This window comes from Oncorhynchus masou, chromosome 15 (genome assembly GCF_036934945.1).
Source record: "Oncorhynchus masou masou isolate Uvic2021 chromosome 15, UVic_Omas_1.1, whole genome shotgun sequence".
Classification (NCBI taxonomy): Eukaryota; Metazoa; Chordata; class Actinopteri; order Salmoniformes; family Salmonidae; genus Oncorhynchus; species Oncorhynchus masou.
This window is the reverse complement of record NC_088226.1, coordinates 59,209,486-59,235,157: the sequence shown is the minus strand read 5'-3', so window position 1 is coordinate 59,235,157 and position 25,672 is coordinate 59,209,486. Positions and strand designations below refer to the sequence as shown.

General features: G+C 42.3%; 2 protein-coding genes across 2 annotated transcripts; both read right to left on the bottom strand.

The window, feature by feature from the left end:
* Positions 1-533: 533 nt before the first annotated feature.
* On the bottom strand, positions 534-9,790 carry LOC135556557 (zinc finger protein 771-like). Its single transcript, XM_064989858.1, has 2 exons — positions 9,541-9,790; positions 534-5,109 (listed from the first exon to the last, which is right to left on the bottom strand). The coding sequence occupies exons 1-2, from the start codon at positions 9,710-9,712 to the stop codon at positions 3,848-3,850; spliced, it is 1,434 nt and encodes a 477-aa protein (XP_064845930.1). The 5' UTR covers positions 9,713-9,790; the 3' UTR covers positions 534-3,847.
* Positions 9,791-13,888: 4,098 nt separating this feature from the next.
* LOC135556555 (zinc finger and SCAN domain-containing protein 2-like) lies at positions 13,889-25,286 on the bottom strand. Its single transcript, XM_064989856.1, has 2 exons — positions 25,048-25,286; positions 13,889-15,694 (listed from the first exon to the last, which is right to left on the bottom strand). Exons 1-2 carry the CDS (start codon positions 25,244-25,246, stop codon positions 14,673-14,675), a joined length of 1,221 nt encoding a protein of 406 aa, XP_064845928.1. The 5' UTR covers positions 25,247-25,286; the 3' UTR covers positions 13,889-14,672.
* Positions 25,287-25,672: the final 386 nt, after the last annotated feature.

Here is a 25,672-nt window from a genome sequence, read left to right as displayed (position 1 = left end):
TTATATTCTTCCTTTCTTCTTTGTGCAATAAGCTATTTGCACATATTCCTGTGCTGAGCTCCTGGTGTCCGACCCGCTGAACATGGTCCATCTTCTGAAAACATCTGAAACCCACCTCTTCTTAAATAAGACTTCTCAGTTCCCCCACCCCACTTGTCTTTTCCTACAAAACACTGACTTTGCTGATAGCTCTGGATAAGAGTGTCTACTAAATGAGTAAAATGTACAAACGTAATGTAATATACTGAACACTTATTTCTCCATATTTTGTGACAGTATTAACTTTTCCCATTTTATCACTGCACTTTGCTGCTGTAGAATCTCTCTCTCTCGCTCTCTGAATTTGTAGGTGTTAGACATTTGTATTTCATTATTAAGTTAGTTTACTGTCGGACTTGGACAGTCGGCCTGAGGGGTATACTACAAAGCAGAATCAATGAGTTAGCCAGCTAACTTTCCTAAATATTCTGAAATAAGTGCAATTAACACAGAGGAAAAATAATTGTGCAGGTAGAGACACCTCACAATAAACATGCGTTATCAACATTTATTCTGTTATACAAAGGCAGATTAAATATATACATTCCTAGATTAAACAAACATGTTTCAGAAGGTTCATTTATATGAATGGGAACACTTGATAGATAAAAAAATGATAATTCCTCAGTGTATATTGGCATCAAGCTCAGAGGTAACAACAAACACGATAGGAATTGTTCAGATCCTGTGGAAACTGGAAACATAAGCACAGAGTAACTGATATTGTGAAAACTACTGTAGGACAATTCCACGGAAACGGAATTACGCGGAGACTGAATTTCACTTTAAAATGTATGCCAAACAAGAGACATTGATTAAACATTTTAACAAACAGTACAACTCTATGCACAATGACTGATTTGAACCATTTTAAATATATAATTTACTGTAAAAACTGTGCAAAGTTTGGTAACACATTAAGGTAAAATCTCCCTCAGGTGAATTGTTATCAAACTTTGTACCGGCACAGTTCTTCCTGTAAATGTGTTTTTGTAAAACTTTGCGGAGATTGTTAAAAGTAGTCATTGTGCATAGAAAATGGTTTGTTAAACTTTGAAATCAATGGTTTTTGTTTGGTATGCATTTTAAAAGTGTCTCAGCATAATTCCGTTACCATGTAATTTCCCTTTAGCAACATCAAAACAGATGTAATGTGGAAAATGTTTACATCGACAAGACATCTACACGTAAAACATGTTTTATGTACAAAAGGGAGGACATGGTGAGGAGTCGTTGTGTACCGTGTCCGGAAGACTCCATCATTCATTTCTGGATTCAGGGTTCACTCAAACAGTTTTAAGCGTTGTTATACTATTGACAACTACAGCTGATTTCAGGATTGTATATCGATTTGCTCTCCTTAAATATTTGTAATTTGACATATTTGTTTGTCTCTGAATTGTTTAATCAAACTTTCCACAGCCAGCTCCTGATAGAGCATACAAACTACAAATCGGTCTCCTGAATTAGCCTAGTGCGCATAGCTAGATCCTGTCCCATTTTTACCCGGCTAAACTAGCTGAACAATGCTTGTTTATGTCCTCATTGCAAAACTCCAAAAATACTTCACCCCCATACTTTTTTTAAGGGGGTAGATCAGCTTTAATACTGCAGATAGATTGTGGATTCTATCAATGTAATTGCATAATTTCCAATCCCATTTCTTTTTTTTTGCCTTTATTATTTTACCATAATTCTACCACCCCTCCCCTAATTGGAGTAAAATAAAAGACTACAATAATTAGGCTTCTACTTACAGCTTATACATACTATATACATTTTATGACAAGGTATATTTTACATTAGTTATCTTTTTTTGTTCGTTTTTAGCCCCACTCTTCAGTTACCCTCAACCCCTCCTATCAATCTCTGAAAACCATACAGTTTTCATTTCTAATTGCCATATTTTTTAATTGTGCTGTAATGTTTCAAAGGTTCCGTACCTTTCTATTCTCATAGTTTCTACAGATTGTATATTAAAGATTAATATTCTTACTAAAAGTACTACTATATTACTGATCAATTGACTATGGCTTTTCAAGTCAACCAGCAGTGGTTTTTGCAGTTAGCTCCAGGTAAATGTTGCAATGCTTCAGCCATTCCTGAACCTGTGAGCAAAAACAAGCTATATACATATGTGCAGTACCAAAACAAGTGATGAAATTATTCTGTCTCTTTGCAGCAAAATCAGCAGTACTGGGATGGTTGTATGCCCCATATACAGTACCAGTCAAAAGTTTGGACACCTGCTCATTCCAGGGTTTTTGTTTATTTGTACTATTTTTTACATTGTAGAATAACAGTGAAGACATCAAGACTATGCAATAACACATATGGAATCATGTAGTAACCAAAAAAAAAAGTGTTAAACATATCAAAATATTATATATTTGAGATTCTTCAAAGTAGCCACTCTTTGCCTTGATGACAGGTTTGCACACTCTTGCCATTCCCTAAACCAGCGTCATGAGGTAGTCATCTGGAATGCATTTCAATTAACAGGTGTGCCTTGTTAAAAAGTTATTTGTGGAAAAGGTTGAGCCAATCAATTGTGTTGTGACAAGGTAGGGTTGGTATACAGAAGACAGCCCTATTTGGTAAAAGACCAAGTCCATATTATGGCAAGAACAGCTCAAATAAGCAACGAGAAACGACAGTCCATCATTCATTTTAGACATGAAGGTCAGTCAATCGGAAAATGTCAAGAACTTTGAACGTTTCTTCAAGTGCAGTCGCAAAAACCATCAAGCGCTATGATGAAACTGGCTCTCATGAGGACCGCCACAGGAAAGGAAGACCCAGAGTTACCTCTGCTGCAGAAAATTACCAGCCTCAGAAATGGCAGCCTAAATAAATGTTTCACGTTCAAGTAACAGCCATCTCAACATCAACTTGAGATGGTTTGGGATGAGTTGGACCGCAGAGCGAAGGAAAAGCAGCCAGCATGTGGGAACTCCTTCAAGACTGTTGGAAAAGCATTCCTCATGAAGCTGGTTGAGAGAATGCAAAGAGTGTGCAAAGCTGTCATCAAGGCAAAGGGTGGCTACTTTGAAGAATCTAAAATATATTTAGATTTTTTTACACTTTTTTGGTAACTACATGATTCAATATGTGTTATTTCATAGTTTTGATGTCTTCACTATTATTCTACAATGTGGAAAATAGTAAAAAATAAAGAAAAACCCTTGAATGAGTAGCTGTGTCCAAACTTTTGACTGGTACTGTACATAACATTCTATTGGTTGCAATAATTTTCCTAACATGCCATTTACACCAAAAATAGAGATTTGGTTGTAAAAAACGTCCCCTTTAAGGAGTATACATTTCCTCCCGCTTAGTCAGAAATAGTCATATTCTATTAAGACAAGTAAAACCATTAATTGATTATATCAATTGGAAACAAATAAATACTCCTACACCATAATTTTTAAATTCATAAACTGTGTAGGGTAAGCTACATTGCATTGTATATTTGCCTTGGTAAACGAGGAAATCAGTTGTACGGAAATAAAGTCAAATAGATAAATGGCGCTTAGTCAATTTAAAATTGCAGGATTATATTGTTACGATGATAATACCCACCATTGGGCAAAATCATCTTGAAAAATGTTGGTTGCAATCAGGACTAAAAGATAAGCTCGACATCTGCGTTAAAGGAGCGGTAAATCGGTGGCCAACGATGGTTGTAATTGAGATCAGCTGTGCGGGTGATTTTAATGCCTATTGATGGTTTAATGACAGATCAGCTGGATATAGTCTGGTGGCCATAGATGGTGCCTATTGCTATTCAATGTACCCGATTGGAAAATTAATCTTCTACTATAGGGACATCAGTATGGTCTCTCCCCTGTGAGTCCTCGTGTGCACTTTCAGATTGGTGCCAGTGCTGAATCCTTTGACTTTTCTCTCCTGTGTGAATCCTCCTCATATGCACTGACAGATTACTGGCAATGCTGAAACCTTTGCCACAATCAGGACAGCTATGTGGTTTCTCCCCTGTGTGGGTCATCATGTGTATTTTTAGATGTCCCTTACGAGTGAATGATTTGCCACAATCAGGGCAGCAAAATGGCTTCTCCCCTGTGTGAATCCTAATGTGCCTTTTCATAGCACTGCCAGTGCTGAATCCTTGTCCACAACAATAACAACGATATGGCTTCTCCCCTGTGTGGATTCTCATGTGTATTTTCAGACCTCCATTCTGCATGAAGCATGTACCACAAACAGGGCAGGAAAAAGGTTTCTCCCCTGTGTGGCTCCTCATGTGCACTGTCAGTTTACTGTTTGTGCTGAACCATTTACTACAAACATCACAACAAAATCTAGCTGCAATGTGGGTTTGGAGGTGATCTTTCATACTTTCTGTGAACTCCATACATTTTCCACACACACCACAAATACCTTCTTTATCCTTTCTATGAGTTTTCACATGTTTAAGTAATGAACCCATGTGATGAAAAGACTTGTCACACACCTTACAACAACAGGGAGTATCATGAGTTTGACTGGGTGATTTCAGGAGGGACAACTGTGTAGATTTCTTGACACAGGAGCTTTGTCCTTTTATCATCTTTATTTTTGATTTGACTGACTTAAAACCTGAAGGAGGTTCTTTAGTCTCCCTACCACTGACACTTTGACTGTTTTCACTCTGAGCTGCAGAACAGTCTGGATTTACTGTAGAGAAAGGCTGAGAGAGACTAGTTGGTTCGGATTCTACATAGATCTCTCCATCAGGTTCTGTTTTGATCTTTTCTGTTTTTGTACTGGGTAGAGTGTCTCTCTCTCCGTTTCCCTCCTTTTGGGCTTGATAGAGATGTGAGGGCTGAGTTGGGTCTTCATCACGATCACTTTTCACACAGACAGGATTGAATATGAACTCTATGGTCTCTGCCTCAAGCCCTTTAAGCTGCGGTTCCTCCTGACTGGTCCTGAGTTCCTCCTGCTCTTCTTTAATCTGTATGGGCTCTGGGTCCTCTTGTCCCAGACTGGTGCTCCACTCCTGCTCACACTGCTGCTGCTCAGGGGGAACCTCCTCTTCAGAGAAAGAAAGAGTACGCTGCTGGAGGTCTGGAGGAAAGGAGAAAGGATAAAACAGAAAACTCAATGACATGTAGACCTACCTCCTGTCTGGTACACATGCAATAATTAATTCTACTAGTCAAATATAATTTAACTGTAATCCTAACCTTTTAATCCTAAACAATTAGGATTAGAATACGGTTTAGGTTAAGGGTTAAGGTTAGGGTTAGTAGATCGATTAAATTTTACCGATGGACTATCCAAATAAAGTGTTACTGAAACAGATATTTGCATTCCTGAAACATTATTTTGAAGTATAATTTGATCTAATTGATTGTACTCAAATTGGCCCTTTTAATTTATAGTGTTGATATAATCTTCAATTAATTGAGTTCCATCTAACAATGAGTAAGACATGAGGAATCCAATAAAATGATCAGAAGCCACCAATGATCGAGCCCAGACTCTGCCGCAGCCGGCCGCGACCAGGAGGTCCATGGGCCGACACACAATTGGCCTAGCGTCGTCCAGGTTAGGGAGGGTTTGGCCGGAAGAGATATCCTTGTCTCATCGCGCACTAGCGACTCTTGTGGTGGGCTGGGCACAGTGCAGGCTTACCAGGTCACCGGGTGTTTCCTCCGACACATTGGTGTGGCTGGCTTCCGGGTTGGATGCGCGCTGTGTTAAGAAGCAGTGCGGCTTGGTTGGGTTGTGTTTCGGAGGACGCATGGCTTTCGACCTTCGTCTCCCCCGAGCCCCGTACAGGAGTTGTAGCGATGAGACAAGATAGTAACTGCTAACAATTGGATACCACGAAATTAGGGAGAAAAAGGGGGTTAAAAAAATTAAAAGAAGAAAAAAGCCACCAATGGATCCCTCACACCCCACGCCAGTCTCACCCCAACAACTGCTATACACTGTCAGTTCACTATGTCTCACAAGTATTATGGGGCTGTGGCTTAGAGTATGGTTTCTTCCCCCGAGAGCTGCCATTTGTTGCAGTATTCAAGAAGAGATTGGTTTAAGCATTAGGTTGCCTAGAGATGGGTTTCCCAAACTCGGTCCTGGGGCCCCACCTGGGTGCACATTTTATTTTTTGCCTTAGCACTACACAGCTGACTCAGTTTGGGAAACCCTGGCCTAGAGAAGGACCAACTGAATTACCTTCATGAAGGACAGGCTTGGCTTGTTGTGAAGATGACCATAAGTTATTTTCATCATACGCAAAAGCTACTGGTTTTCTACTCAAGGTTGCAAATAAAATGTTATGATAAATGTAATAAACACAAGAGACCAACAACACTTATAAAAGAGTGTGGCAACAGCAAAAACAGCAGCATCTAGGAGGCAAAACCTGGTACTTTCACAATTTATTGTAAATACGGGAAGAAACGTCAATGACCATTTTCTCTGAATTGGGGAAGATAAAAAAAAAATCAGATTCACTACTTGTCGAACATAGAGAAATGATACTTTGTACTGGTGGTTGGTGTGGGATTGGTGTGGGGGATCATGGGTGACTTTTGACCATTTTATTAATTAACGGTGGGAAGAATTATGGTCCAAATCAGATGTTGCGTACTATATTTATTGACAGTATTGGGAAGCTATTCTGAAAAGATAGTTTACCAACCTGCCAAATACTTCACACTGGAAAAAGTTGAGCAGCACTAAAGCTACCCTTAAGAAAAATATAGTTTACTAAAGTTACTTAAAAGTACATCCAAACTACTTTGTAAAACATTATATGTAAATCTGAAATGTCATAGACCGCAAGAAGAGATCAATTTGGTGTCAAATGTTAACAGCAGTGTTTTTGCTGCAGTCATCTAGCCTTGGCACTGCGCCACAGCTAAATCATTGTTGCCACCGTCCCAAAACTATGGAACATGAAAAAAAAACATTCTGCCGAGATGCACTTTGAAGATGCTAGAACAGTCCATGTTTACTTTTTCCTTGCAAACAAAACAACTAATGACTAGAAAAATCCGACAACCCCATAGCAGAATAGTTTGTTTTTAACTAGTCGACTTGTTGTTGTTCTATGCGGGAGAAATGTTTCTCTCGAGGTGCACTCAAGTTACAAGTGCAATAGGGAGGGAAACATGCTTCTGACAAGCAAACAATGCTCAACAATTCTTGCAATCGTAGGGGAAAACAGCAGTTTTAATGTCCTTTGTTTAAAAAAAGGAGGATCCCAGCTTTCCATTGCTACTTTAATTATTTTTTAACTGCTAAATATGTGCGTACTGCACCATTTTAAACTCAAGAGTTTCTAGCAGCGGCATGGTTAATTAAGCAAGTTACTGCTCAGCAATTCCCTGTGAGTGCATATGGGAGAGTGGCGCTGAATTTAACACGGGTCAATTGTAAGGTAACTTGGGGTAAAACACTACCCTACCTCAAAATAGTTTTTGGGGAGTGACTTAAAATTGAGATGAAACATTACATTTTTAGTTGAGCAAGAGTAGTGGCAACCAGGGAAAGTGACAAGTAGTTTCTGTGACAAGTAAAGTCGGGGAGAGTGTAACCCCGGGTGGCGGGTTAACCCAAGTAACCGTAACAGGCCTACATTATATTCCAGGGAAAGGGGACCTCGGTCAGTTGTCCAACTATGTATTCAACTGAAATGTGTCTTCCGCATTTAACCCACCCCCTCTGAAGCAGAGAGGTGCGGGGGCTGCCTTAAATCGACATCCACGTCTTCGGTGCCCGGGGAACAGTGGGTTAACTGCCTTGCTCAGGGGCAGAACGATAGATTTCTACCTTGTCAGCTCAGGAATTCGATCCAGTAACCGAAACGCTCTAACCACTAGGCTACCTGCTGCCCCATTCACTGTGTTAATGCATGTTTTTCTTCTAAATAGTTAGTTAAAATATCCCATTTGGGATCTGGGTAATGATTAGACCAATAAAGCAGGGGTATTCAACTCTTACCCTATGAGGTCCGGAGCCTGCTGGTTCTCTCTTCTACCTGATAATTAACTGCACCCACCTGGTGTCCCAGGTCTAAATCAATCCCTGATTTAGAGGGGAACAATGAAAAAACGCAGTGGAATGGGCTTCGAGGTCCAGAGTTGAGTTTGAAGGCAATAGGGTAAATGGCGATAGGCTGAAACATGGGATTGCCTATTTATTTATAGCCAATATTCTGCATCAGTTCGGCTACAGGTGATGATGAATATATCTAGCCATTGATCATGACTCTCAGTTCCATTACATTACACATAAGAGTCATTGGACGAAGGTGTCTTCTGTACGGCAGAGTTTTTTAAATAGCCCTGACACCCAATCTGAACATTAACAACAGTTGCTTGGGTACGGTCAATTTAAATAAATTCATTAGGCCCTAATCTATGGATTTCTTCACATGACTGGGAACACTATTTTTTTTTTTTAAAGGTAGGGTTGTGGATCAGAAAACCAGTCAGTATCTGATGTGACCACCATTTGCCTCAGGCAGGGTGACACATCTCCTTCACATACAGTTGATCAGGTTGTTAATTGTGGCCTGCGTAATGTTGTCCCACTCCTCTTCAATGGCTGTGCAAAGTTCCTGGATATTGGTGGAAACTGGAACATGCTGTCGTACATGTCGATCCAGAGCATTCCAAACATGCTCAATGGGTAACATGTCTGGTGAGTATGCAGGACATAGAAGAACTGGGAGATTTTCAGCTTCCAGGAATTGTGTACAGATTCTTGCGACATGGGGCTGTGTATTATCATGCTGAAACATGAGGTGATGGAGGTGGATGAATGGCACGACAATGGGCCTCAGGATCTTGTCACGATATCGTTTTGCATTCAAATTGCCATCGATAAAATGCAATTGTGTTGTTGTTTGTAGCTTATGCCTGCCCATACCACAACGGGGCACTCTGTTCACAACGTTAACATTGACATTTTTATCGTGCCCAGCACAAGGTGCACCTGTGTAATGATCATGCTGTTTAATCAGCTTCTTGATATGCCACACCGGTCAGTTGGATGGATTATCTTGACAAAGGAGAAATGCCCAAAAACAGGGATGTAAACAAATGTATGCACAAAATTTGCAAGAATGGAACATTTCTGGAAGCTTTTATTTCAGCTCACGTTGTATTTATATTTTTGTTCAGTGTCATTCACTACTCCCAAACCCTGTTTAGTGGATATTATGTCAATGAAAAGGGCCAATTTGGGTGCAATCCATTATCTTAATTTCTGAGATCAAATAAAATGTAAAACAAAATAATGTTGTATGAATGTTAATATCTGTTTCATACTACATAAAACGACTTCAGAACGATCAGAGATCGCCATGGCTTGTTCAAACATGGAACGACTCTCATTTAAACTGCAACTTTTATGCTATTTTCGTCGCACTCTGAAGTAGGAGTTGTGTTCTGATATTCAAGGAAGTGCCTGATGAATTTTCTACTATAAAAGGGGTCCCCGGCGCAAAAAAAAGTTTTGGGAACCCCCGAGTTAGCCTACCTGCTCTGTGTAGGTTTATCTCAGGTTGAAGAACAATGTCGAGCAGCCTCTGTAGACGGACAACTTCCTCCTGATACTCTGCTACCGTTTTTTCAACGACCCCGAATATCTCCTCAGCAGCAGCTGTTAATCTATCGTTCAGAAAAACCCTCAACAACTGTATTTGAGACATTATTTGATAATTCAAGTTGATTAGCTAGCTGTGTTTTTATTTTAGTTGATATCCCTGTCCGTGCGTCATCAACAGAATCCGGGCTCTACTTAAAAAAAAAACTCCACAGTTAGTGCATGTTCAAGTTATTACATTGTTGCGCTATAGCCACCTGCTGGACTGGAGTGCAACATGGCATTTCTCTGTCCTACAAAATGAAGATTGGTTAAGTCATATTAACGTTGAGTAAGAAACATGCCCTGTGTAGCTTTATCTCAGGTTGAAGAACAATGTCGAGCAGCCTCTGTAGACGGACAACTTCCTCCTGATTACTCTCTTATCGCTTTTTTAATGAGCCCAAATATCTCCTCAGCAGCAGCTGTTCATCTTTTGTTGAGAACTTCTCAACTCTATTTTAGGCATTTTTAGATCATGCTCGTTGATTAGCCATCTAGCTGTTCTGTTTTAATCATGTGCGGCATCTGCGACAAAAGATCATCACTATCACCATCAGCTTCCACACCACAAATTCATAAACCCCGCCAATTTTTACAATTTCTCTGACCATTTTATTTTAAAACTAACCCTTAGAAAATATGACAAATACAATGTGTTTCGGATTCTCTCAACTCCTGTGGACACCAGAGGGCACATAAGCACAAAGTAACCAACATTGTGAACACTACTTTAACAACATCAAGAGATATAATGTAGCAGATTTCAACATATTGAGAATTTTGACTCTCGAAACAAAAAAACGTGTTTTATGTACAGATAGAGGACATAGGTTCAAATGTCTGTTGCGTCATCCTATAACTAATGAGTAGGAACTACTGTTGCTCAGAAATCCACTAACTGCTCTCTGTTAGACAGTGATGTGGAGATCTTATGTTCAAGCAGTAATACAGTCATATCTTATTCACCCAAGAGTTGTGTCCTGAGGTGCATCTCCTCTCACAGGTGAAAGTTAGGGATTTCTTACCCTTAGCATTGATATGTGACCTTTGTCCTTTTATGATCTATTCTCTCTTTGATTTTACTGGCTTTAAACCATTCTCCATACCACTTTGAACTGCAGAACAGACTGGGTTGACTGCTGCAGAGAGGGGCTGAGAGACACTGGTTGGTTCTGATTCCCTATAGTCCTCTCCATCAGGTTCTGCTGTGAGCTGTTCAGTTGTAGTACTGGATAGAATTTCTCTCTCTCTCTGTTTCCTTCCTTTTGAGCTTGATGGAGATATGAGAGCTGGGTCCTCATCAGTCACTTATCACATAAGCAGAAGTCAGTATTTTTTTTAAACACATTTTTTATACATTTTTATTTAAGCGCACATAAAGAACATGTACCATACACACACAACATATATTTTCTGTTTTTACAAAGGAGCAAAACTACATTCACATGTTAAGGGTACATTTTGGCTGTATAGAGCATTTCAAGAGTCCGGATAAGAATAAAATTTGGATAAAGCCACAGAAAAACAACAGAAACAAACAACAAAAAAATAAATGACAGCATAAGACCAGTACAATATGTCAGGAACGCCGACCAGACACCTTCATACCTATGCTGTCTATGTTGCAAGATTGATGTAATTCTCTCCATGTCAGCAAGTTCCCCACATAGACCTCACCACATATCTTTTGAGGGTGCATGTTTATTTTTCCAGGATTTTGTTACACATTTCCTTGCTGCTGCTAAAAGATAATCTATCCATTTAAGTGGAAAGGATTGAAGTGTATCCACAGGAACAATACCTAGAAGGAGATCACATGAGTCTGGTTGAATAGTAATACCTGTGGTGTCCTGTATAACATGGAGAATTTCAGACCAAAAAGACCCGATTCAAAATGGAGTCTTTAGTATCAATCTCAATCCCCTTAAACTGTTCTTCCTCCTGTCTGGTCCTGAGTCACAACAGTTGATACAACAGTAGTAGGCTTGATTACCAACAATGACGAGAGAGCCTACAGGGAGGAGGTGAGGACTCTGGGAGTGTAGTGCCAGTAAAATAACCTCTCCCTCAACATCAACAAAACAAAGGAGATGATTGTGGACTTCAGGAAACAGCAGAGGGAGCACTCCCCCTATCCACATCGACAGGATAGTGGTGGAGAAGGTGGAATGCTTCAAGTTCCTTGGCGTATACATCACTGACAAACTGAAATGGTCCACCCACACAGACAGTGTGGTGAAGGCGCAACAGCGCTTACTCAACCTCAGGAGGCTGAAGAAATTTGTCTTGGCACCTAAAACCCTCACAAACCTTTACAGATACACAATTGAGAGCATCCTGTCGGGCTGTATCACCGCCTGGTATGTCAACTGCACCGCCCGCAACCGCAATTCTATTCCTTCTGCTATATTTTGTTGGGCTTCATCGATTGATGTAGACTGGCGCCGTGCTTGGCTCACTCCACACAAATGTATGGTGACCAATAAAGTAAAGGAGATCTCCTTTAAGATTATCCATAGATTCTAACTGTGTAATAGCTTTATTTCTAAATATATACCTGATGTTACCAGTGAATTCAGTTTTTGTGAACTAGAAATGGAATCTATTGAACACCTGTTTTGTAATTGTTTACATAGTGAGGTGTTCTGAACTGTTGTGAAACTATAGTCTTTGATGCAATTCCATCTCAAACTCTCATGTTATTTAGTGGTGTAGCCAGACCTCACCTTCTTGACCTACCCTCGATTAATCCAGGTGACTCTCCAATAGGGAAAGTATGTTTCTCCTTGCTCCCTCAGAACAACAGATCTATACATGCTTTATTTCAAAGGGATATTGTATTCATTCCTTATGTCACAACTTACTGGAATACATTGGTCACTAATATCTGTTGGAAAAAAAGTCTGGTTATTACCACACAGATACTTGTTAACACAGTCAAGGTCTCTTATGAATCATTCTCTCAGAATGATCCATAAGTACTACCCTGAAGAAACTCAAAAAATACATTAACATTGATTATACTTTGTGTGTTGAACATGCAGAAAATGTTGCATTTATTTTGGCATTGTCTATATGTAAAACAATTATGAAAAGATATTCACAGTTTTATAATTGTTAATATTCTTGATCACTTTTGTTTTCTATAAGTAATTTGAGCAGTACATTAAGACCATTCTACATTATTTTAATAAGAAAGCTGTCAAAACAATCAATATGTGCGTTTCTTTTAAGGTCTTTGTACAATCTGTAATTTGTTGTACCCCCTAGCATATGTTATCATTGTCTATGTATGTACTTATTGTATGTATTCAGACTAAAAACAAAAATAAAAAAATAAAGGTTATTTGATTGAATAGAAGTTTTGTCATGGTTAGGATGTTACGAAAACACTGATACAGTATAAGTAGAAAAATTTAGCATTTTGGCAACTTACATCAGAGTAGTGCCTGTTCACACGTGCATCTGACCTCTCATTGGCTAGAATGGTATCACCTGATCTTGGCTCCTCCTCCCACCTGCCTTCCATCTTTGAGGACATGTACATATATTGTTGGAGCGGTCACTCAAATGTATTGTCAATATAATAGATCATCTTTGCCCATAGTCCTTCTCCGGTGAGAGTTTGGTACTGGAAGTTCCTCTGTGCGTGTGCGAGAGATACTGTTTGAGAAGAAATATTTAGGGTGTGGTCCATTGTTTATGAAAAGGTATGCGTTGTTTGGCCAGCAGTGAGTTTGATAATATTTAATGTGTACAGTATGTAAATATGTTTTCAGTTGGTTTCATTAGAGAGGCTTTGCTGGCTTCAAGGTCCAAGTGATTTATTGGAAGAGGCCTCCCTTACAGTGTTCGTCTTTTGAAGATGTATTTGTATTCGGGCAATTCCATGGTAATGGAATTATACAGACTCTTTTTAAAGTAAGATTATTTTCATGTTAAAATGTGTCAAACAAAAATCATTGATGTAAAAACACATATATATATATATATATACACACAACTCTCTGGGGACGACGACAATGGAAATAGTCTGGGTAGGCATTTGATTAGGTGTTCAGGAGTCTTATGGCTTTGGGGTAGAAGCTGTTAAGAAGCCTTTTGGACCTAGATTTGGCGCTCTAGTTCTGCTTGCCGTGCGGTAGCAGAGAGAACAGTATGACTAGGGTGGCTGGAGGAAAGACAAATCAGAGGAAAGACAAATGCGCAGGTAAAAGACACCTCACGATATACATGTGTTATCAACATTTATTCTGTTATACAAAAGGCAGATGAAATGTAATCTCTGGAAAAACACGTTTCTCAAGCTTCATTCATATGAATGGGTCTACATGAACATATTACAACACATTTTCTTAATTGTCAAAACATGGAAAATAAAATAGATACAAATATTTTCCCCTCAGAGTGGATATAGGCATCAAACATCGGTAATAACAAAAATGGTAAGATTCCTTCAGCTCCTGAGACTAACAAAAATCAACTGTTATTGTGAAAACTACTTTAACATCAAACAAGATATAAAGTAGAAGATTTCAACATTTAACAACACATTTAACTCTAAAACATATTTTATGTACAGATGGAGGACATAGGTTCAAATGTCTGTGTCACCCTATAAATAATGAGCAGGAACTGCTGTTGCTCAAAAATCCACTAGCTGCTCTGTTAGATAGAGATGGAGAGTTCGTATGTTCAAGCAGTAATTCAGTCATATCTTATTCACCCAAGAGTTGTGTTCTGAGAGACATCTCCTCTCACACATGGAAGTTAGAACATGACTCTCAGTCATCTGTCTCCAGACCTTTCCCAAACAGCACATTATCATGTTTTCTCCTTTGTCATGATTGTTTATGTAACTTTGTAGGAGTTCTATCATTTTGAGAACTCCTGCAATCATTGCACCTATACAGTGGTGCCTTGGTATGTCTTTGATTGTTATTTAATGTACCTGATTGGGAAATGCATTTTCTACTATGAGGACATTAGTATGGTCTCTCCCCTGTGAGTCCTCATGTGCACTTTCAGATTGGTGCCAGTGCTGAATCTGGTTCTCCTTTTTCTCCTGTGTGAATCTTTATGTGCACTGACAGATTACTGGCAACGCTGAATCCTTTCCCACAATCAGGACAGAGATATGGTTTCTCCCCAGTATGGGTCCTCATGTGTCTTTTCAGATCTCCAGTCTGCATGAAGCATGTACCACAAACAGGGCAGGAAAAAGGTTTCTCCCCTGTGTGGCTCCTCATGTGCACTGTCAGCTTACTGTTCTTGCTGAACCACTTACCACAAACATGACAACACAACCTAGCTGCAATGTGAGTTTGGAGGTGCTCTTTCATACCTTCTGTGGACTCCATATGCTTTCCACACACTCCACAAAGTGTTTCTTTATCCTTAGTATGAGTTTGAACATGTTTCATCAATGAGCCCATGTAATGAAAATACTTACCGCACACCTTACAACAAGGAGTAGCATGACCTTGACTGGGTGATTTCAGGAAGGACAACTGAGTAGATTTCTTACCCTTAGTGTTGATACGGGACCTTTGTCCTTTTACCATATCTGTTCTCTTTGATTTGACTTGCTTAAAACCTGATGGAAGTTTTTTATTCTCCATACCAATTTGAACTGCAGAACAGACTGGATTTCCTGTAGAGAGGGGCTGAGAGACACTGGTTGGTTCTGATTCCCTATAGTCCTCTCCATCAGGTTCTGTTTTGATCTGTTCAGTTGTAGTACTGGGTAGAATGTCTCTCTCTTTGTTTCCTTCCTTTTGGGCTTGATAGATATTTGAGAGCCGAGTTGGGTACTCCACACAGTCACTTTTTACACAGGCAGGAGTGAATATGTAATCTTTAGTAAGAGTCTCAATCCGTTGAATCTGCTCTTCCTCCTGACTGGTCCGGAGTTCCTCCTCTTCATCTTTAAATTGTATGGTTTCTGGGTCCTCCTGCCCCAGACTGGGGCTCCACTCCTGCTCATAGTGCTGCTGCTCCGGGGGGATCTCCGCTTCAGAGACAGAGAGAGTGAGCTGCTGGAAGTCTGGAAGAAGGATAAGACGGAAAATTTAACAACATGTATGTAACAAGGTAGGAATCAAAGTATTGGTCAGTGTTTCATGTGGGACCCTAATTAGTGATCAACTTGGGAAATGTATAAAAGCACCCCATAGTCCTCCTCAGGTGAGAGCTTGGTACTGGAAGTTCCTGTATGTGTGTATTTTGAATAATGTAGTAGTAGTAGTAGAAGTGGTCATCGTAGTCGTGTGTCCGCCCCGTCTGCCGAAGTTGGGACTTGGGAGTGTTCAGAATCATTCCTGTTTTACCAGAGTAATTGTACATTTTCATTGAAAATCACTACAATAAAATGTATTTTAGCTGTCACCCTGACCTGATATTGGCTACACTAGCTACTTCCCTCTCCTTACTGCAGGACAGCAGCCGGCAAGCAGGAGCGAAGGACAAACTGTGCCGCGTGTTGTTGTGTTGCCAGGTTGCAGCTCAAACTCTCCCCACTGAGCGATAGACTGTATCACGGTGACATCCAGAAGATTTGCAATATTACTAATGATTTCTCATGTAGGCAGCTATCCTACTCAAAATATAAAATCAGTGGGATGGAACAAATTGGCTACATTAGCTAGCGGGTAGTGATATGCTGCCTGATGAAGCAACTGCTGCCCAGTGGGAACCAACAGTGGCAAGCAACTCGATACAACACCGTTGCACTGGTCAGTCACACCGGCTTGTCGTTACGTTAGCTAATTGTCATGTCACGGTGACATCCAGATGTTGACCAATACTGCAAGTTATTTCTCCCTCAACCATTGAAATTTACATCCCAAGTTTTAACTCGTGCCATGCTGCTGTTGTTGCCAGCTAGCATAAACTAGCTGAATAAGTGCATCGACAAAGTCGTCCCCGGAGTGACCATGCATAAATATCCCAACCAGAAGCCATGGACTACAGGCAACATCCACATTGAGCTAAAGGCTAGAGGTGCCGTTTTCAAGGAGCAGGACACTAATCTGGACGCTTATAAGAAATCCTGCTACAACCTCAGAAGAACCATCAGTCAAAATGTCAATACAGGACTAAGATTGAATCATACTACGCCAGCTCTGACACTCGTCGGATGTGGCAGGCTTGCAAACTATCACGGATTACAAAGGGAAACCCAGCAGCGAGCTGCCCAGTGACACGAGCCTACCAGATGAGCTAAATTCCTTCTATGCTGGCTTCGACGGAAGCAACACTGAACCATTCATGAGAGCACCAGCTGTTCCGAACGACTGTGTGATCATGCTCTCCAAAGCAGATGTGAGTAAGACCTTTAAACAGGTCAACATTCACAAGCCTGACCCAGTCTGTAATACCTACATATTTCAAGCAGACCACCATAGTCTGTGTGCCCAAGAGCGCCAAGCTAACCTGTCTAAATGACTACCACCCCGTAGCACTCATCTGTAGCCATAAAAAGCTTTGAAAGGCTGGTCATAGCTCACATCAACACCATCAGACACCCTAGACCCCCTCCAATCCGTATACCGCCCCAACAGATCCACAGATGACACAATCTCTATTGCACTCCACACTGCTGGACAAGAAGAACACCTAAATGAGAATGCTGTTCATTTAATTCTGAGCTATTGTCAAAACCATAGTGCCTCCATGCTCATGACCCTGGGTCTGAACACCTCCCTCTGCAACTAGACCCTGGACTTCCTGACGGGCCGCCCTCAGGTGGTGAGGGTAGGCAACAACACGTCCGCCATGCTGAACCTTAACACGGGGGCCCCTCAGGGGTGCGTGCTTAATCCCCTCCTGTATTCCCTGTTCACCCACAACTGCTTGGCTGCGCACGACTCCAACACCATCATTAAGTCTGCTGATGACATGACAGTGATTGACCTTATCACGGACGACGAGACTGCATATATGGAGTTCAGTGACGCCAGGAAAACATCCTCTCCCTCAACGTCAGCAAGACAAAGGAGCTGATCATGATCTATAGGAAATGGAGGGCCGAGCACGCCCATCATCCACATCGACGGGGCTGTAGTGGAGTGGATCAAGAGCTTCAAGTTCCTTGGTGTCCACATCACTAATGAATTATCATGGTCCACACCAACACAGTAGTGAAGAAGGCACGACAATGCCTCCCCCCCCTCAGGAGGCTGAAAAGATTTGCCATAGGCCCTCAGATCCTCAAAGTTCTACAGTTGTACCATTGAGTGCTCTTGACTGGCTGCATCACTGCTTGGTATGGCAACTGCTTGGCATCTGAGTGCAAGGCGCTACAGAGGGAAGTACACTGCTCAAAAAAATAAAGGGAACACTTAAACAACACAATGTAACTCCAAGTCAATCACACTTCTGTGAAATCAAACTGTCCACTTAGGAAGCAACACTGATTGACAATAAATTTCTCATGCTGTTGTGCAGACGGAATAGACAACAGGTGGAAATTATAGGCAATTAGCAAGACACCCCCAATAAAGGAGTGGTTCTACAGGTGATTACCACAGACCAGTTCTCAGTTCCTATGCTTCCTGGCTGATGTTTTGGTCACTTTTGAATGCTGGTGGTGCTTTCACTAGCTTGAGACGGAGTCTACAACCCACACAAGTGGCTCAGGTAGTGCAGCTCATCCAGGATGGAACACCAATGCGAGATGTGGCAAGAAGGTTTGCTGTGTCTGTCAGCGTAGTGTCCAGAGCATGGAGGCGCTACCAGGAGACAGGCCAGTACATCAGGAGACGTGGAGGAGGCCGTAGGAGGGCAACAACCCAGCAGCAGGACTGCTACCTCCGCCTTTGTGCAAGGAGGAGCAGGAGGAGCACTGCCAGAGCCCTGCAAAATGACCTCCAGCAGGCCACAAATGTGCATGTGTCTGCTCAAACGGTCAGAAACAGACTCCATGAGGGTGGTATGAGGGCCCGACGTCCATAGGTGGGGGTTGTGCTTACAGCCCAACACCGTGCAGGACGTTTGGCATTTGCCAGAGAACACCAAGATTGGCAAATTCACCACTGGTGCCCTGTGCTCTTCACAGATGAAAGCAGGTTCACACTGAGCACGTGACAGATGTGACAGAGTCTGGAGACGCCATGGAGAACGTTCTGCTGCCTGCAACATCCTCCAGCATGACCGGTTTGGCGGTGGATCAGTCATGGTGTGGGGTGGCATTTCTCCATGTACTCGCCAGAGGTAGCCTAACTGCCATTAGGTACCGAGATGAGATCCTCAGACCCCTTGTGAGATCATATTCTGGTGCGGTTGGCCCTGGGTTCCTCCTAATGCAAGACAATGCTAGACCTCACGTGGCTGGAGTGTGTCAGCAGTTCCTGCAAGAGGAAGGCATTGATGCTATGGACTGGTCCGCCCGTTCTCCAGACCTGAATCCAATTGAGCACATCTGGGACATCATGTCTCACTCCATCCGCCAACACCACGTTGCACCACAGACTGTCCAGGAGTTGGCAGATGCTTTAGTCCAGGTCTGGGAGGAGATCCCTCAGGAGACCATCCGCCACCTCATCAGGAGCATGCCCAGGCGTTGTAGGGAGGTCATACAGGAATGTGGAGGCCACACACACTACTGAGCCTCATTTTGACTTGTTTTAAGGACATTACAAAGTTGGATCAGCCTGTAGTGGAGGAAAACTCGCCTCCCTGCGGACCTGGCATCCTTTCACTCCCTCCTCTCTACATTTTCCTCCTCTGTCTCTGCTGCTAAAGCCACTTTCTTCCACTCTAAATTCCAAGCATCTGCCTCTAACCCTAGGAAGCTCTTTGCCACCTTCTCCTCCCTTCTGAATCCTCCTCCCCCCCCTCCTCCCTCTCTGCAGATGACTTCGTCAACCATTTTGAAAAGAAGGTCGACGACATCCGATCCTCGTTTGCTAAGTCAAACGACACCGCTGGTTCTGCTCACACTGCCCTACCCTGTGCTCTGACCTCTTTCTCCCTCTCTCTCCAGATGAAATCTCGCTTCTTGTGACGGCCGGCCGCCCAACAACCTGCCCGCTTGACCCTATCCCCTCCTCTCTTCTCCAGACCATTTCCGGAGACCTCCTCCCTTACCTCACCTCGCTCATCAACTCATCCCTGACCGCTGGCTACGTCCCTTCCGTCTTCAAGAGAGCGAGAGTTGCACCCCTTCTGAAAAAACCTACACTCGATCCCTCCGATGTCAACAACTACAGACCAGTATCCCTTCTTTCTTTTCTCTCCAAAACTCTTGAACGTGCCGTCCTTGGCCAGCTCTCCCGCTATCTCTCTCAGAATGACCTTCTTGATCCAAATCAGTCAGGTTTCAAGACTAGTCATTCAACTGAGACTGCTCTTCTCTGTATCACGGAGGCGCTCCGCACTGCTAAAGCTAACTCTCTCTCCTCTGCTCTCATCCTTCTAGACCTATCGGCTGCCTTCGACACTGTGAACCATCAGATCCTCCTCTCCACCCTCTCCGAGTTGGGCATCTCCGGTGCGGCCCACGCTTGGATTGCGTCCTACCTGACAGGTCGCTCCTACCAGGTGGCGTGGCGAGAATCTGTCTCCTCGCCACGCGCTCTCACCACTGGTGTCCCCCAGGGCTCTGTTCTAGGCCCTCTCCTATTCTCGCTATACACCAAGTCACTTGGCTCTGTCATAACCTCACATGGTCTCTCCTATCATTGCTATGCAGACGACACACAATTAATCTTCTCCTTTCCCCCTTCTGATGACCAGGTGGCGAATCGCATCTCTGCATGTCTGGCAGACATATCAGTGTGGATGACGGATCACCACCTCAAGCTGAACCTCGGCAAGACGGAGCTGCTCTTCCTCCCGGGGAAGGACTGCCCGTTCCATGATCTCGCCATCACGGTTGACAACTCCATTGTTTCCTCCTCCCAGAGCGCTAAGAACCTTGGCGTGATCCTGGACAACACCCTGTCGTTCTCAACTAACATCAAGGCGGTGGCCCGTTCCTGTAGGTTCATGCTCTACAACATCCGCAGAGTACGCCCCTGCCTCACACAGGAAGCGGCGCAGGTCCTAATCCAGGCACTTGTCATCTCCCGTCTGGATTACTGCAACTCGCTGTTGGCTGGGCTCCCTGCCTGTGCCATTAAACCCCTACAACTCATCCAGAACGCCGCAGCCCGTCTGGTGTTCAACCTTCCCAAGTTCTCTCACGTCACCCCGCTCCTCCGCTCTCTCCACTGGCTTCCAGTTGAAGCTCGCATCCGCTACAAGACCATGGTGCTTGCCTACGGAGCTGTGAGGGGAACGGCACCGCAGTACCTCCAGGCTCTGATCAGGCCCTACACCCAAACAAGGGCACTGCGTTCATCCACCTCTGGCCTGCTCGCCTCCCTACCACTGAGGAAGTACAGTTCCCGCTCAGCCCAGTCAAAACTGTTTGCTGCTCTGGCCCCCCAATGGTGGAACAAACTCCCTCACGACGCCAGGACAGCGGAGTCAATCACCACCTTCCGGAGACACCTGAAACCCCACCTCTTCAAGGAATACCTAGGATAGGATAAAGCAATCCTTCTCACCCCCCTTAAATGATTTAGATGCACTATTGTAAAGTGGCTGTTCCACTGATGTCAGAAGGTGAATTCACCAATTTGTAAGTCGCTCTGGATAAGAGCGTCTGCTAAATGACTTAAATGTAAATGTAAATGTAGTGTGGTTTTCCACTTTAATTTTGAGTGTGACTCCAAATCCAGACCTCCATGGGTTGATAAATTTGATTTCCATTGATAATTTTTGTATGATTTTGTTGTCAACACATTCAACTATGTAAAGAAAAAAGTATTTAATACGAATATTTCATTCATTCAGATCTAGGATGTGTTATTTTAGTGTTCCCTTTATTTTTTTGAGCAGTGTACATACGGCCCAATACATCACTGGGGCTGAGCTCACTGCCATCCAGGACCTCTATACCAGGCGGTGTCAGAGGAAGGCCCTAAAAATGGTCAAAGACTCCAGTCACCCAAGTCATAGACTGTTCTCTGCTACCGCATGGAAAACAGTTTAATGCACCAAGTCTGGAACCAACAGGACCTGAACAGCTTCTACCCCAAGCCATAAGACTGCTAAATAGGTCATTTGGATAGCTATTGGTTATCCTCATGGACCCTTTTTGCATGAACTCTTTTGACTCATCACATTCACTGCTGCTATGGTCTATCTATCCTGTTGCCTAGTCACTTAATCCCTACCTATATGTCACTAGCGTAACACAGTTTCTCTGGACACTCCCGTAATGCTAATGGGTAAATGTTTATTAGTAGGCCTATTTGGTCGTCATTTTCTCATGTTAAGCCTAACATTTCATGAAGTTATTCACTGTCGTATTGCTGACATTTTTAGACTGCTGGTGGCAATTATTTAATTACTTGTTCAGTAATTAAAAGTAGTATATTCAAACATTGTAAAATAAATATCCGATGCAACATCATACTAATCAGCTGCCAGTTAATATTTTTTATTTATTTTATATATACACACTGAACAAAAATATAAACGCAACATGTAAAGTGTAATAAAAAATAAAAGATCCCTGAAATTTTTCATATCCACAAAAAAACATGTCAAATTCTATGGACAAATTTCTCTACATCCCTGTTAGTGAGCATTTTTCCTTCGCCAAAATAATCCATCCACCTGATAGGTATATCATATCAAGAAGATGATCATTACACAGGTGCAGTTGTGGCATAAACAGCATGATCATTACACAGGTGCACCTTGTGCTGGGGACAATAAGCGTCCACTCTAAAATGTGCAGTTGTCACACAATGCCACAGATGTCTCAAGTTTTGAGGGAGCGTGCAATTGGCATGCTGACTGCAGGAATGTCCACCAGAGCTGTTGCCAGATAAGTTAATGTTAATTTCTCTACCATAAGCTGCCGCCGTCATTTTAGAGTATTTGGCAGTATGTCCAACTGGCCTCAACTGTAGACCAGATGTGACCATGCCAGCCCAGGACCTCCACATTCAGCTTCTTCACTTGCGCCACCCGGACAGCTGATGAAACTGAGGAGTACTTATGTCTGTAATAAAGCCCTTTTGTGGGGAAAAACTCATTCTGATTGGCTGGACCTGGCTCCCAAGTGGGTGGGCCAATGCCCTCCCAGTTCCTTATATGAACTGTAACTCGGCAAAATCGTTGAAATTGTTGCAAGTTGCGTTTTATAATTTTGTTCAGCATACAACTGTCCTGTATAGGCTACCTGAACCTGCATGACATGAGCTGTCCTCGCACTCTCTCCAAACTTGGATAGAAAGTTGTGTGTAAAACCAATTAAAAACAATTATATATATATATATATATACATACACACACACACACACACACACAAAAGTATGTGGACACCCCTGCTAGAGCTGCCCCAGTCAACTGTAAGTGCTGTTATTGTGAAGTGGAAACGTATAGGAGCAACAACAACTTAGCAGTGACGTAGTAGGCCATACAACTCACAGAACAGGACCACCGAGTACTGGAGTGTGTAGAGTGTAAAATATTTTGTCCTCAGTTGCAACACTCACTACCAAGTTCCAGACTGCCTCTGGAAGCAACGTCAGCACAAAAACTCTTAAGTCAGGAGCTTCATGAAATGGGTTTCCATTTGCAGAGCAGCCGTACACAACCCTAAGATCACCACGCACAATGCCAAGCCTGGGTTGGAGTGGTGTAAAGCTCACTGCCATTTGACTCTGGAGCAGTGGAAATGCATTTTCTGGAGTGATGAATTACGCTTCACCATCTGGTAGTTCGACGGACGAACCCTGGCGACAGATGTGTGTTTTATTAAGACAGTATGCATATTTTCCCTGTTTTCTTGCACCGACAAGCCATTAAATCACGTTAAGGAGGAAACACCTTTGCAGCCTGAATGGACGACGTACAAAACGGTCACCGGGGAGACACGAGTGTATTACCGGCTGGGCACATTAATCCCAGACGATAGTGAGGATCAATGGAATGCTCCTCAGAGGAGAAAAGGGAGGACCATCCTCCTCGGTGAATTTCATAAACATAAAAATTGTGAAACATTAAAGTTATCCTTTTTAGATCAAACCACACGAAAAATATTAACGTTGCCAAATAATTGATTAAAACACAGTTTTACAATGAAGATCAACAGCAGCACTCTGTAGGGTAGCACATTGGGGTAGCCGGGGGACAGCTAGCTTCTGTCCTCCTGTGGGTACATTGACTTCAATACAAAACCTAGGAGGCTCATAGTTTTTCACCCCCTTCAAAAAGACTTACAAAAATAATTATGACAACTTCCGGAGGAAGTCCTCCAACCAATCAGAGCTCTTTTAGCATGAACTCATGTTGTCCACCCAATCAAAGGATCAGATAATGAATCTAGTACTGAAAGCATAATCTACTGCTAGCTAGCACTGCAATGCAAAACATGCGGTGAGTAGTTGATTCAAAAAGAGAAAGACTATAGTTGAACAGTTTTGATTAATTTCTTCCAAAATTAAGAAGCAAGAGAGAGAGAGCTACTGTATATTTCGTAGTACATTTTATTTCACTTTCACCTAGCTAGCATCTGGCTCAAACAGAGAGGAATGCTATGTTAGCTAGCAGAATATACAACACTGGAACTTTTCCAAGTCGAGGTAAGCTTTTGGTTTTATTAATTTATTGCCACTGGGGCCTGCCAGTGTAACTGCTAAACTGCTTGCTGCTGACTGTACTGCATCATTGTAGTGGGTTTATTGACTTGTTAGTTCTAGTAGCTACGTTAACTATGACGTGACAACTATGTTGGCTGTGTGCGGTTAGAGGTCATGATATGGAAATGTCAAGCAAAGGGAAAAGGTGAGAGGAGAACGCGTAGACAGATGCAAGAAGGAATATATATATATTTGCAAGGCGGTATTGCATGTATCACTGTCTGTCACCTTGATTACTCAATTATCTCGACCTGTGCACCTACATTGTAAACTTTCATTCAGAGGCTAGGTTGTAGCAACCTCATGATGGGTCCAGGGAAAATTCGAGCATCATGTAGTAGCCTAAACCTTTCGATGTTACATTGAGCTGGGTGAATGGAATATGAATAACAGTCATCCGATATGTTGTAATAGAAATTAGGCCACGCTCATATATATATATATTTTTTTTAAACATTTTTTTTACATCCTCCCTCATCTTAAACGGCACTGATCAAGAATGGTGAGGATCCAAAGCGCCCACCCTAGCTAGGCTTGTTGAAATTAAATGGAACAACTGCTGGCATTAGGTCATTTAGGCATACCCGATCATTTTCATATTACACTTCCTATAAAAAAATAACCAACTCGGGCATTGCTCCTTTAATTTCTGAAAATTGAGTTTGAGTTAGTTAGACAACCGTCATGAGTAACAAACCTGCTCTGTGTAGGTTTAACGGTATCTCAGGTTGAAGAACAATGTCGAGCATCCTCTGTAGACGGACAACTTCCTCCTGATACTCTGCTATCATTTTTTCAACGACCCCGAATATCTCATCAGCAGCAGCTGTTAATCTATCGTTGAGAAAAACCCTCAACAACTGTATTTTAGACATATTTAAAGAATACAAATACATTAGCTAGCTAAGTGGCTGTGCTGTTTTCATCCCATCCATGTCCGTGCAAAAACAACAACATCCGGCATTACTAAGTAAAAAAGGGAATCCACTGTTCGTGCACCCTCAAGTTAACAGATTTTACGCTTTCGCCACCTGCTGGACTGGAGTGTAAACATGGCCAATGTACTGAGTAGCACTTGTCAAACTCATTCCACGGAGGGCGGAGTGTCTCCGCGTTCTCTCTCCTGTGTCTGTAAATTCACTCTCGCTATCTACTCCGATTTCAGGAACTCCCCTGGTTGTCTAGGGGTGCATTCGTAAATTCACTCTGGCTATCTACTTTGATTTCAGAGCGCACTCGTCTGAGTGTGCCAGAGCGCAGAATAACTGATGAATTTACAAACGCTCAAAAGCCGTTGAATATGGCCGGTGTCAGTAAACGTT